Raw genomic sequence first — 15,607 nt, forward strand, 5'->3', positions numbered from 1 at the left:
TCTAACTACAAGTAGCAAGTGCTTTGCTTCAGCGTTGTACATCATTATACACTGAAATATCAGACTTTAATTATCTACAAGACAGCCATTTCAGCAAGATAATTAAAAAAAAAGAACAAGCCTCCAGATCCTCACTATTATTTGTTAACAATGCTCAGACTATAATACTGGCTTTTGAAGACTGACAAGAGATAGCTTCTTATCAAATCTATAGAAATTGCATTTAGTGATGACCTCTGTCCCTGCAAAAGAAGCAGAAAGACGACTCTGACACCTGAGTTAGTTGTTTTCAGATGCCCATGGGCAACAAGAACACATTACTTAATTGCTCTGCTAAGGAATTTATGGTAGCCTTGGAAGGGAAACAACATTCACTGCAGGGCTTACAAAATACACTGAGGAAGAATTTCTCAGGCAGTTTTTCTTTAAGCCTCACCACTCATAATCTTTGAATAGGTGTAACTCAAACTCTAATCTACCATGAGGAAAAAAATGAACTTACTTTATCTTGGTTTCCTATTTATATGAAAAAGTAGTGAACAAGTTTACATTCACTTTTTACAGCCAACTATAACCTGTATGGTATGGAACACTACAGTAATTACTCATCAATATTAACTACACTACCAAACCTCTGAAAAATTCACAAAGAACCAGGCTTGAGAAACCTATCATATGTTAAGTTTTGTCATGTTTCATTTCAGCTAGATATGAAGTTTTAAGCAAATTGGTTCTGATATAAAACAAATAATCCTAGTTCAACCAAATCTACAGGAACAGCTCCAACAGACAAGCAAGATCTGTATGTTTTAAAGTCCCATTTTTTCCAGCACACCACTTCCAGGAGTCTCCACTGAGTTACTGCTAGCTAGCCCATCTGCAGAATGAATCAATGAAGCAAGGTTGTGGAGAGTCAGATGGGTTGGGACTTTCTTGCAACACGCAGGCATATTTCTTCCCTGCAAGCTGCAGGAAAAGCATCACTGTTCTAGACAATTTGCTGTTAATAGAGCACTGAAATCTGAGGAGATGCAGCAGGAAGCAGAAGGCTGCCTCATGAATTTTTACATTATCTGTATATACTTAAGGTTCTGCTTCTGCTCTGGAACAAGAGATTTAGAATTTCTCCTTTGCTTTAAAAATCACAACTTAAAAGAAAAAGCACGTAGAAAAGGTACAACTGTCACAGATCAAGCTCAATTCCAGTCTGAGATCTTGTCTTAGCTAGCTGCCATGATATTTAAGAACACAAAGTATTAGATTCCAAAAAGTGACTGGTCTCTTAGACTTTGAAGTAAACCATTTGGTTGATATTCCTAGCTTTTCCAATAGGGGTCCCTATTTTACAAGGGAAATTGGTCTTTCCATTCCCAGAGTAAGAGAAGTTGAATCCACTCTGTAAAAAGCACTTTGCAGGCTTGATTTTCAGGTAGGGATTTCAAACAAACACATTACAAGATCTGTACAAGTGTTGCTATGAACTAAGACTGCACCAGTGAGTTTAATTACCTCTTTCATTCACAAGTCTAATATTGCACTTTCCCTCTTGCATCATCACTAGAGAAACACAGCCAACATCACTGCTCAAACTCTTACATGGTCACTCTGTAAGAGACCACAATATAACTTCTATCCCCATACTCCAAAGAATTCCAAGTTATACCTTGGAACAGAAACAACTGACTCTACAAAATGCACAGAAAACAGGCACACTTGAAATCCCTGTCTGTAACATAAGAACATGAGGGTCATTTTTAAGTTTTTCTAAAAGACTAAAGATGCAACAGCAAATGAAGACACAGCAAATAAGCACACCATCGTGGAAAGGAAATTCTAGCGCAGTATGCTCAAAATAATTCTAGCTCCAAATAACCATCTCCCATGACCAGGGGTACATATTCATCTCACAACTATCAAGGGAGGGGAAAAAAAGTGTTTCCTGTTTCTACTTTCTCACTTCCAATTATGAAGATGACACTCTTGATAAATATGAAGTTCAAGGAAATTAATAATGTCTCTTGAAACTTCATCAAAAGCATACAGGAAATGAACATATTTCTCAGAAGATATTAATTACATAACCCTCTTTTAGACAGTTTCATGTTTATTACATAAACCTCTTCTAAATATAAATACACAAACTTTTAGAAGTTATTTAGTACAAATATAATTTAACTGCATTAAAAATTTTTGTCAATCACCTGTTTTCCTTAACTGAAAAATGTGTGAATGGATCTATATCTGTTCTTGACATTATAATGTAGTAATTGATGACTGGGGGTTAAGAGGAGGAAGAAGCAGGTACAGTTCACTCTTAATGGAAGATTTCTCCCTTCAAGATATTTTTAAGAAATATCAAATCAATCACAGTATCAGCAATGTCCTAGAAAGGAAAGGCATTACACTGCTTAACACTGCAGCCCGATAATGACCCAATTACCAGAGAAACAAAAGTTACATTGGTATCAGAGTGAAGGGGGGAAAAAAAAAAATCACTGCTTTTGAGAGTCAAGAAGTTCTAGCTATGTCATCATTCCTATTACAAGATAAGTAATACAACACAAGAAAGCTAAAATTTCAAATGCTTATTTATCTGCCATTTAAAGGCTTCCTGAAAAGTAAAAAAATTCCAAATGCAAATCAGATAAGCACAAATATATAACAAGTTCTTCTACCTTACCTCGTGAATAAAATATTTTTCTGGACTATCGCACTAAGAAAACCCTCTAAAGCACTCTACAATTACATGAAACCATGACCTTTTTTCCCCACTGTATGCTACAAAAGCAGAATTCTCCATCAAAAAGCAACAAAAGAAGTCCTAGGACAACACTTAATAAGGCATCATCTAATGGCAAGGAAGTTGTAATCTGTCAACAACTGCATTTTTAATCAGAGCCACATATTATTTTCACCCATATACTAACTGAAGATTAGATGCAAAGCTACTACTACAGATATTTTTCTTTATTTTCATTACCTCTTATTTTCTAAATTGTAATTGTTTCAGATTTTTGTTTCATTCATTTAGATACTACAGCTTTCTGTTGAAAGACAATCAAACATCTTTTTAAATAATATGCATACAACTTGCACATTTACACCACAAAGCAGCAGTTAACTAAAGACAAATGGAATTCCAGACCACTTCAATGTATGTCTGACAGAACTCATGGAAAAAAGCATCACTCATTTCTCTGATCCTTTGGTAAAAGATCACAGCACCTGTATGTTTAAAATAGGAGTCTGGAACCTGAGCTGTAGGAGAAAGGGAATGATTACTGCACAAGCCCTGCTGCAGATACCACACCCACAGCAGGGTTACATCAAGCAGTGCCAGACACTACAGTTCTAATATTTATGCTTGAAGAGACTATTTGTCATTTTCAATTTACCTTTATCAAACAGCAAAGTTACTAAAGTTTCATGTTTATCAGAGACTATTGCTTGTACTTCTAGGAGTATACTGCCATATTTTAATAAAACATACTGCTAGGCCATATTGGAAATGAATTCATGATCCCCCTGAGTTGTTAAGATTAAACTTTTACAACCAATTATTTTACGATAAATTAGCTGTAATGAGGAACAGTTATAAAATAAATTAAATCCCTAATTATTTGCTGTTTATATTTAGATTGCTGGTGACTGTAGGAAAGTTTGTAAACACCTATGCAATAACAAAATATTAGCTGAATTTCAAGGAACATGGAAGGGACTACTGCTGCCTGATGCACTTAATATTCTATTAACAGCTATGCTTATACTTTTCATTACCAAAACACTGGAAGCAAAGCGACTGCCAAAGCTGCCAAAGAAAATGAACAGGAACTTAATTTACACAGTTCTACAGGCAGTAGAAAGTGCACATATTTAAATAGAGCTTCATGAAAGCTTACCTGGCACTAGGTAATAAAGAGCTATTCAATTAACCATAATCCAGAGCTTACAATACTAATTGGTGCATTTACAGACTTGAATCATAAGTTAACAATTGCATGTTTACAATTTAAAGACAGATTACTTGTACACTGTGTGATAAAAGAAAAAACACAGATTTAAAATCAACATTCAATCACAAGAGAATGCTAAAGTCACAGTAGATGCCATTAGTTTAATTTGAACTTCCTATATTTTAAGTCTACATGAATTTGCTGAAGGCACACCTCAAATCCATCTACAAAGAGAAAAATCACATGACTAACCTACACAGTTATAAAGTAATTTTTGATAATTGGTTATAAAACAAATTTGTACAATGCTGTAAAAGAGCCAATGGCCACTATTGCAAGTATCTTGACAAGCATGTTTTCTCTCAAGTGTTGGGAAAGGTAACTATTTACAAAGAAACAAAGAGTCATACAGATACTGTATGTTTCTCTGAAGACACTATTCAAATAGTAGTGTTACTTTATTACTCAAATACCCATCATCACAGTTACCTAGCTCAAGACCAGCTGAATGCTGAACTCAGTACTTTGAATTTTAAGTTTAGCACACATAGAAACACTTCTACTAATCTACAGTTCTCCTCTTCATTACATTTTGTGGCTTTTACCTACTACTGAGGGAACAAAAACACAAATAAAACAATCTTCCTGAGTTGCTAGGGCATGTCTGAATTATCACTTGTTTGTGAAGTTTTTTTCAATAAAGGAGGTATTTTTGAAGCAAACCAGTTATTTGTGAAATATCCCAAAATTCTGAAAATTTAGAAAATACTGAAGCATGAAGGCTACAAAGGTACATTATACATTATAATCTCAGTCCTCCTGAAACATTACAAAATTACAACAAATCACAAAATCAGAACATCTGGAAAGAGCCATGAGATCACCAAAGTCCAATTCCTGGTTCTGTGTCCACGAGTTGCACTATCTACCTGAGAGTATTGACCAAACACCTGAACTCTGTCAGGCTTAGAGCTGTGACCACTTCCCTGGGGAGCCTGTTCCAGTGCCCAGCCACCTGCTTTTCTTCTATCTGATCTACATCTTCCCTAATACAGCTTCAGGCCATTCCCTAGGAACCTGTCACTGGTCACAGAAGTGAAGAAATCAGTGCCTGCCTCTCCACTTCCCCTCATGAGACCACAATAAGGTCCTGCCCTCAGTCTCCCCCAGGCTGAACAAACCTAGTGTCTACAGGTTCTTCCCACATAGCTTCCCCTCCAGACCCTTCACCATCTTAGTGGCACTTCTAGATGCTCTCTAATAGCTTTATGTCTTTCTTATATTGTGGCACTGAAAACTGCACACAGGACTCAAGGTGAAGATTCACTAACACGGGGTATAGTGGGACAATCACATCCCCTGCCTGGCTGGTGGTTCTGCACTTGATGAAGTCATACCAAAGCCAGAAAAAGTCAAAGTCATTCCCTTACATTGAATATTAGTTAAGAAAGCAATCCATCACCCCATCATCGAGATATCATGAAAGTAATGATACTCATCTAGGGCATAATCCATTTTCTTTTTAGGAAAAAAATCCAAATGACATCACATACCCAACTGGGATATTCATCTAGCCTACTAACAGAAAACTTTGAACGTAACAATTTATTGCAGAGTTGTGCAATGGAACTACAAAATTGGTGTGGGGTACGCCTGACACTGTTCTACAGGAGATGCAACACACACACTGAAGGATTAGGAACATACAACAGGGGTGAAACCACACCAGTACCAGAAACCTAAGAAGTAAACATTTCACCTGCTTCACAGCTTCTTTATGAACAGCTTCAAGTGAACGAATTCTCCACTTCACATGTCTCAAGGCCCCTAGCACAAACCCTAAACTTTTGGGGCTTTTTATTCAGTGAGTGGTGTGACATGATGAACAGAGATCATTAGCAACAAACCGTACTGATGGCAACTCCCATTTTTGAATACTTGCATATCATCTAACTGGTAAAAACAGCTCCTGAAATGTTTCTAACCATGAGACAAATTATACATTTACAGTTACTGGCAAGTCTGGAAAGCAAGTAAATACAGGAAAAGTAAATATTGTGGCCAATAGTGAGAACAAGTGTTATGATTAGAGAGGGTACACAAGACAAGTAGTACAAAATTACTTGAATGAAATGCTTTTCCCTTGTCTGATGAGCATTTCAGGAAATGCCCCCAAAACTGAAAGTTCCTATACAGAGTTATCACATTTACTCTTCCTTGCAGAAATGAGCATTTTTTTTAAGGAATGCACTATCAGAAAGGTCAAAAAAATATTTCAACACTATTCAAGTCATCACTGTATCACTTCTGTTTTTCACAGTTCCACAAAAGATAAATTGAATCAAGGGGAAAACCTGCTTTTCACACTAATCATGCTGTTAACATTTCATTAAAGCAGAATTTGAATTGAAATTTTATGTTAAATAAAGTGCGCTTCTTCTCTAATTCCTGGTCCTTTTTCTGACATCCACTAACTGTAAAAATCTAAGCAAGAAGACTTCAGTTATGGATAATGGACTCAATTCAATTTTCATTTGCATTGAAGACGTAGAATGTGTCAGATGTCTGCTTATTCAGGCCTACCTTCATATTGTGATTAAACAGATGACTGAACTAATAAACAAGTTACTTAAAAAAGGAACTTAATTTTTTTTTCATTAAGAGCCAGTTACATCAAGTAGATACTTTGAGTAAGAAGTACCACTTTCTGATTTAACACTTGCAGATAGAAATTCCAGATGCATGAAAAACAAGGTTTCTGAAAACAGAAAAGAAAGAGAGCTACTGTAATGACACTGATTTCTTACCCTACGCATGGCTTCCTCCTCCTCTTGACGCTTCTCATAATGTGCAAAGTCATCAAAGATTGAGGTGGTATGCTTGAAAGTAGCAATTATTTTAAGCACTTGCTTGGCTTTTTCTAGGGGTACCTCTTGAGTGTCCCTCGAATTGGTAACGGGTTTGTTGTCATTGTTTTCCAAGCGAATATGCCGCAGTTGGTTATTGGGAACGTCTTTGACAAAGATCCATTTGACATCAAACTTCCCCTTCCACTTATCCTGAGACCAGACACCAGCATATGCATTGTAGTCCACAACAGACTTCATCTCAGCCACTCCGCAAAAGTGTCCACTGCCATTCACGCTGAAGAGTAAATAGAGTGGGCCTTTTCCATTCAGGGACCGGTAAGCAGCATCCAAGCGCTTATTCCCATGCTCAGTACTACACCAGATAGAGTACTTAATGGAGCGGTGAATATCGTCCTCTGAATAACTTTTGATTATAAACACACGTCCATTCTTCAGATTCCAATCGAAGTCTTTGGGATTGTAGTTGTTTATGGCCTTTAGTTTCTCCAGCACTGGGTGCACTTCCACACCAGAAGGTGAGGAGCTGACGGATACAACACCTAAACCAAAGTTCTCACTACCAGCTCCATTGTTCTGGCTGAAGCCCACACCCCTATTACGAGGAGCTACCCAGCGGTTTTGCAGCTGTTGCTGCTGCAACTGGTGAGGCTGGGCCTGCTGCTGAGGTCCTTGTTGCTGTTGTGGTTGCTGTGGCTGAGGCTGCTGTTGAGGCAGTTGGCTTTGCACCAGTGGTGGTGGTTGAATTAATGGCTGAGGCTGCTGGATTATAGTCTGAGGAGGCAGTACTGGTTGAGCTGGGGGTGCTTTTACCACTGACCCTTTGTCATCCCAAGTTCCAATATTCATGTTGTGTTTTATAGGTGGCGGCGGTACAGCAGGGCCCCCAATGCCCACATTACCTTTAGGCTTGAGTTTCGGCTGAGGTTTAGCAGGTTTCCTTGCAATTGCAGCCCATGAGGTTGGTTTAGGTGCTGAACTGCTAACTGGGGGCACGCTGTTAGCTGCAATGCTTGTCATACCTGTACTGCTCAGAGCTGAACCTACAGTTTTTGTTACAGCAGCCGTCATATCTCCACCAATTTTCAGTCCAGTCATGCCTTGCTCAATGCTGCTAATCCCAGGCACCTTGCTCAGAGTATCACTGCCAAATCCAGCCTGTCCATCTGCTATGGCTCTCCCAAGAGAACTAGGTGGATAGCCATAGCTGCTGCTGTAAGCAGAGCTTTGCGTTGATTGTCCCTGAGATCCACTTGTCCCCCATGTAGAGAAGTCTGCATTCCCAGGAAAAAAATTAAATCCATGCTGCCCAAGAAATGGAGGGGTATTTCCTAATGCCCCAGGTTGACTAAACACACCATCAGGTATGTAATGGTGTTCGCCATTGCTCATCTGTCCATAAGTTGTCAAATATGGCATTGGAGGGTCACCTGCAGTTGACCATGCTGCTTCACCTAAAGAGTATGGAAATCCAATGGATGGAGCATAATAGCTAGGCATGTATGGGTCTGACATTGGTGGATAGCTGTTACTCTGCAAGAAAATAAAATTTTAAAAATCAGCAATATTGACAGTTATGCTCAGGGGAAAAAAACCTGTAATACAATCCAAAACATTTTTAAGGGTTATATGAATGTATTTGTAACTTCCACCATTCCTCACAAAATAAAAGATGAGTGAGGTATCTGTCAGATATGGCCATTTCTTCAAGAGACCTTCTCAAAGCATTAAAGGGCCCCCTTTTGCTCTGGAACATTATCCTCATTTTTAGCTACTAAGCTAGGTTTAAAATGCCTTCATGCCAACAGCACCAAGAAAATAACAAGCTACTCTAAAACAAGTCATAACTGTACCTTTGTAACTAAAGAAAAATAGCTGCAACTTTGATTTAAAGTTGTGGTATTCTTAGATTTTGTCATATTTCTCACTTCTAATTGCAGATTCCAACAGACTAGTACAGTGAAATGGATGCAGGATGACTGTTTGTTTCAGAAGCAGCAACAAAAAGAGGTAACATCCATGCTATGGAGAATGGGCATTAAATCAGTACTACTCCAGATAGACTCCTGGGAAACCACACAATTTATTTCTTGAGACATTTGAAGGACTACCCCCACATGATTTCTGCTGGTTTTTTGTAGAAAAAAATTGCACATATCATCTAGCTGATATGCTTCCTTAATGCTGTATTATAGGAAAAAAAAGTGAAGGCAAGTAAAAATTCTTACTCTTTTAATAACTTGTACTCTCTCACTCAAGATCACTCCAATTTACAAACTTAACATAGCTCATATTAACTTAAAACTACAGAGGCAATTCACAGCTCTAGAAGTCAAGCCATTAGCTTCCCGGCAGAAGAGCTGTACCAAGCTGTAGTGATACTAAGCCTCCATCTATTATGCCATCAGCTGTGAGCTACTTCTACCACTGTTAAAGGAAACCATGTCCAAGCAGTTAATACATCCTCAGAGCTAATAAAACTGTTGTTTTGGACTGCATCCAAAATTAACATTTTGTTTTAAATGTAAGGGTTTGGGGTTTGGTTTTTAGCTCAAGCTTCTTGTAATTGCATCTTTCTGAAGCTAGAGCAGAAGCATAAGAGCAAGGGACACGAAAGCATGCTTTTCAATGCAGAAGCTTTTCCAGAATTCTTAAGAACACTTCATCTGCTTAAGAAGAGACAAAGTATGACATATAATTATATTTCTATGTATATTCAGACAAGTCAGTAATGGTAAGAAATATCTAAAAATTAAGTCTGGAAGTCAACTGAATGTCAGAGTTAACTTCAAGGTACTAACCAATGTTCACTTACCTGATTTGTCTGACTACTTAGATATGGCTCAAAATCATCATCATTTACTGCATCCTTTTGATGAATCGAACCGTTTTGTACTGAAACTAAAAATAAATCTGTATTAGAATAGTCTCTGGAAAATCTATGCTGCACTTTTAATCTAAGTAACATTTCTTAATCACCTATACATTGAAATATATATTATTGTTAAGCACCATTTCAATTTAAACAAAATAGGTCATTCTACTGATCAGGAGGATCAGATCTCAGGAGAGGTCTGCAAAGACAGCGGCTAGAACAGTCTACTCCTCGCTATTCTTTCCTGGGATCCACAGACACGTGGATGAAGAACTGCAGGCACACCTTATTTGCACAGGCAGTAAATCCAGCATTTCCAGAAGTACCAGAGCAAGTGCAAATGTGCAGACCAACCTGATCTATAGACATATTCAATAGGTTCAGGGAAAGTTGCAACATGCAGCTTTCTCCTGCCAGGAGGAAAGGCAGTTACCCATCACAACAACCATGAAGGACACCACTATTCAGCTATTGAACCCTGTATTTCCTGCATAGCTGTACTGCACTAGTGACATCTCTGAAGCTCTGAGGTGACAAAGCAAGACAAAAATAAAAGCTTAAGTCCCAAATGGTTATTACAAGCCTTTCCCAACACATATGCCACTACATGCTGGAATCTCTTCCTACCTGCTCTTCTTGGTCTCCTATTACCTTTCATTTCATCTAAGGCATTACACCTACCTGGGATTCTCCAGCTGCCCAAATTACTTGAAGTGTCTCTCTACCATCCCCCAGGCTACTATTCAAACAAAGCCACACTGCACAAATTTCTGCTAAGTTTCATTGTTTCCCATGGTGCAAAGCAGAACAGGGACTTAAACCAGCACTTTCAATTATGCAACCTGAAGATGAAGATCTGTTCTCAAAAATAAATTTATTGGTTATGCAAATGCAACTTTTTTTTTTTGTCAAATATGTTCAGTGGGGGGAAAAAAGTCTCAGGACAATGAGTAAGGTGCACTGAAAAAACACGACTGGAGAAATTACAACAAAACAGCAGATACAGTTTTAAGTTCTGAAACTTAAAACTGCTTTAGGAGCCAATTTTATGGTTTCCCTCTTTTAGCAAAAGCTTCTGAAAAGCATATATAGCCATGTAATTAAATATTCAACTTTGTTGAAATTAGTGTTTAAGAGTCAGGGGTTTTTTTTTTTTTGCTTCACTGGAGGTAGGGGAGCTGCCACCCAAAATTCATATTGTAAGCCAAGCGGTGCTTGAATTTTTTTTCACATTGACTTCAACAACCCTAAAACAAAACTGCCTTCAGTGAATGAAACTAGCTGAAAGAAATGACAAAGTAATAGATATAATTACAGGGAATAATCAAAATCCTGGAAAATTTTATTAACTTCAGAGAGCAGTAAAAAAATTGTAAAATTGATAATTTAACACAAAGTTTTTTCAAAGCAATTATCTGGGAAGAAAGCAACCTGTGTCTTGAATATCTTCTTGAAGTTTTAAAAGAACACCAGACACTTCAGTTATTACAAACTGGCACACTGCTTTTCTATACTAGCACAGTCAAATATGACCAGCAATACTGAGCACAATGCAGTTTATAACTCGATAGAACAATATTCCTAAATAAACACCACATTTAAACTAAACATTAGGTGTTGGGGGTTCTTTTACCCCATAAATACAGTTTCAGTTCAGGTCACATATCATCCTGAATTTCCACACAATTGTAACATATTAATGAGCTCTTTATATTGGAATTCCTCTTTATATTTGGCCCAGTTACACACAGGATGAAGCCTCAAAGCATTTTGTCTATGTCATGTCCACTGCTTAGACTTAACCAAATGAAACAGACAGCACAACTCTCAAACACAATTCTATCATAATGAAAAACATGGGCAGCAGCATACAAGTTCCTTAAAAGCATGCAACCACAAGTAAAGGAAGAAACAGATGTATATCATGACTAGTATCCCACCAAAATTAATCTCCTCATACTGACAGCTAATCTTCCTAAAACGTGCATCTGCTGTATTTATTGTTCCACAGGTATCTAAAGGTCACTGAAGACAGAACTATTTTTGGTCTGACATTACAACTAACAAAATATTCTTGTCAATGTATTTTCTCTCATTCATTCTGTACTGAGATATTAAGTCAGTGACACAAAATATTTCTACAGAAATTCTTTTTCTGGTGAAATATATACATTTCCCAGTGAAATAGCATCATTGGGAGCATGTTTCTTTAGCTTTTCATTCTAACTTTACATAATGTGTTAATAGTGAACAATGGAGCCCACACAGACATTTAACGAGAGCAAATGAATGCCTCATTCCCAAAATCTCATGTTAAGTGTTCAAACTGAACAGGGCAGTGATGAAGAATACTAATTGAAACTAATCTACAGATACTAAAAATATCTGTATCAATATGATGCTAAAAATACTGTATGCTTCTGCAAACACTGTGAAAACATACAGTGTAATTAGATATTGGGAAGAAGCAAATCATCAAATAGAGAAATTTAAAGCTAATATTCTTTTAACTGCTACTATCCTTGGAATAATCACTCACAAAAAATGATACCCAAAGGAACAAGAATAACTTTTTCATTAGAAGTCATCACACCTTAATGTGAACAATAAACACTGAAAGAAACAAGAAATATTTCATTCTTGTTTTAAACCTAATAATTACATTTAAGCCTCCTACAAAACAAAAAACTTACACATACAAGTGTAAAAATAAGTCAGCACCTTCCTATGACAGATTTGATACACTGGCATAATAAACAAAAGGGGGGAAAAACAAAAAGGAGTTCCAGGAATGCCTTTTTTTCTTCACAGCCCTGTAAGTCATAACTTGATGGATGCCAGTTCTGATGTTTTATGTCAACTGTACAGTAACTGACAACTAGAATAAATGAAGTTTCATGACAGAATGATTTACTCATTCGAGCCTCTGAAATACCAACACAGGTATCTGACACAACAGATAGATAGTACTGCTCTACATACTAGAACTTTAGTCCCACAAATTGTGGTCGAAGGAAACAGCCCAGTACACCAGTTTATGGGCAATTAGAACAAAGCATCCAAGGCATTTCGCTAGACAATAAAAATCAGCTAGCTACCAATATAATTTGCAGCTCTAATATTTTTCATTTCAATATGAAATATGTATACACCCTTTTTACTGCTCTTTCATTCTCTCATATGCTCTACCAGACATGTGGACAGCTTCTGCCATCCTCCTTACCACTACTACTCTTATGCACAGAACCAGCTTCAGATTGGTCTGTTAACTCAGCATCACATCTTCCCTCAAAGCTCCTCTAAGCTGAAACCTGTCACGACAACTGAAACTGCTAACATGTGGTCAGTGAGGACTGCTGACACTGACTAAATTCAACCACTTGAAAAAGCCTCTAGCCCAAAGCCAACAATTTGTGCTACAGTGAAGATGTTAGCACAGTCTCCTAGACCTTTAATCTAATGCTATCAGAATTTAGTTTCACTAAGCAGACATAACACCAAATAATTTAACAGAACAGAGATTAATTGTTCTGTTTCACTATAGTTTTCACTTAGGTCATACTCTCACCAAGAGAATACATCATGAGTATTCGTTATTTAAAAGGATGCACTCCATAAAAAAAAAAATCCAAGGGAAATGCAAAAATCTCTTCCTTACATAGCAAGCAGAGATGTGTTTTGATTCAAACATTCCACAGCAGTGACAAATTATGGAACACAAAAATATGCTAACATAAATAAGCCAAAGTAAAGCTGACTAGTGCATTTTCACACACTGCAACATAGCACCCAAATAGAAATGCTTAATACTTCCAGTCCAACTCACATATATAGAGCACAGCTCAAAAACTACCTGTGTGAGTCTCTAACAGATGCATCTAATTAACCTCACTAAAACTGAGAAATGATAACTCAAAAATTATAAAGCCACAAACTACTTGCTACAACGAGTCTGACTTCTCATTTAAGGGCAACATGGAAGGTTATAACCACAAACTATTTCAAAAACATGAAGCAGTTAATAAGTGCACTTTGGGCAAAAAAAAAAAAGAGATAACAAATATTCAAGAATAACCAAACTAAGAATGTCTGAGGAGGTAAACACATTCATTTTTCTCTGAATGCAGAGAAATTAAAAAGAACAGGCCAAACTCAATGAGATCTGGGAACCACGTGCCACCTCACAAGCAATGCATGCAACAAGAAGCAGATAATCTGCACGTAGACAGAATAATAGAATAAGTATGCTGTGGATAACATTAAATGACAGCTCACAGAGACCAATTAAATTAGTTCAGATAATGAACTAAGAGGGGCAAAGAGTACCCAAGCTCAAAAAACAGTTTCTTAGCTGCATAAGTATAACAAGCATATTAACACACAGAGGTAGCTGTGTGCATGCTACTCTATAGCTCAGCTTGCTGAGCAGCTAAGAATAAAACAGGCACAAAGTGGACTGTTTAAGCGGAAATAAATTCCAAATAGAATATTAGTGAGAAAATGAATTCCAGACAAAATACAGCAAGATATAATCTGAAATGCTGTTTACAACTGACTTGCCAAGAATTTTAGAGAGAAGAATATTAAGTAGTTAGTAGTTTCTTCCTTCTGTGGGAAAGAAATTCCACTGAGTATGGTATTTAAAAACTAAGACCTTGACAGAAATATGAAAAAGCAGAAAAGCAGAAGGCCGACAAACACAGACAAAAAATCAGTTACTGGTGCTAAAATGAAGCAAGACTACAAAAATTCTGAGAATAAGGAAGGTGATGTTTTCTGCTCACAGATATGAGTAACTAGTCACATGGTTGCTGTCTAGCAAACTCAGGAAGCTGTTCAGAAGATTCTTCCTGATGATTCTACTTACTGCACAGAAAGGCCCAAGGTGTACTGTTAAGAAGAGATTATACAAGCATATCACAAAGGCAGCTATCAAGAAATAACTATTTAACTGTCTGACTTCTGACATTAATCTTTTGCAAAATAACACATTGTAAACTGATGTACTGCTGTGCCACAGTAAAAGTGCTGGGAAGTAACATTTTGGCACACAATTTACTGTCATCCTGCTCTGAAATAAAAGACATCCTATAGCTACAAACTCTTGCTATGACTGTCAGACATTATCCTCTATCAAACCAATATTACAGATTTATATAGAAATACAAGGTTAACTTACCTTTATTTCCCTGTCCTTTAGGTCTCTGTATATAGGAAAGTAGGGGGGAGGGGGGGGAAGCAAAACAAGTTCAGTTAGAATCCTCTAATATAAACTTCACTGTAATTCTATTTATTTTCCAATTTTGCCCTTTCCAACTTAAATATCACTGAAAATATTACTAAATCATGCTATTATAAAAATGTTGTGACATCATTTAAAATAACATTATAAAATACTACTAAAACCAAAACCTGATAGAATTTTACAAAAAATACTGAAATCATCTAGGATTTAACAGCATATGAAGATTAAATGGTGCTGAAAAGCTGAACAAATGAATTTTAATTGCCCCAGGGCCTGAAAAAACACTTGCAATAAACAAAAATAACACCGAGTTTAAAAAAAAAAAAAGGTTAGTACCTTAAGATTACTGCCAATACCCAAATTTCATTATGATATGTCATCTTTTAAATTGACTGACAGGTACTTATCAGAGAATAACATACAATGCCTCGCTTTTTAGATATACAAAGGAATATAGAGTTGTATCACCTGCTGAACTTCAAGTTGCACATTCCTCACCTAGGCAATTACACTGAGAAAATTATACAGTCTGTACAAAGCTTTCACACAAGGAAATAATTCCTTAAGGATTTTTTTTTTGGGATTAGTCATTACAAAACACTGTTAATCTGTCATGCACTAAGAATCAATGTAACATTACAAGTTACGGTATACTTAATTCCTCCTC

At 36.9% G+C, this 15,607-nt stretch overlaps 1 protein-coding gene across 2 annotated transcripts in view; it reads right to left on the reverse strand.

Moving 5' to 3' along the window:
* YTHDF3 (YTH N6-methyladenosine RNA binding protein 3) overlaps positions 1-15,607 on the reverse strand; it is a 28,267-nt gene that overhangs the window by 10,964 nt on the left and 1,696 nt on the right. For both annotated transcript variants that reach the window (XM_039702758.1, XM_039702759.1), the window contains 3 exons: positions 14,875-14,899; positions 9,636-9,721; positions 6,761-8,353 (listed from right to left, as the gene is read on the reverse strand). In XM_039702758.1, coding sequence (XP_039558692.1) covers positions 6,761-8,353; positions 9,636-9,721; positions 14,875-14,899 — 1,704 coding nt within the window. The remainder of the gene's footprint in view (positions 1-6,760; positions 8,354-9,635; positions 9,722-14,874; positions 14,900-15,607) is intronic.

The sequence above is a fragment of the Passer montanus genome, unplaced genomic scaffold, assembly GCF_014805655.1.
Source record: "Passer montanus isolate IOZ18808 unplaced genomic scaffold, ASM1480565v1 scaffold16, whole genome shotgun sequence".
NCBI lineage: Eukaryota > Metazoa > Chordata > Aves > Passeriformes > Passeridae > Passer > Passer montanus.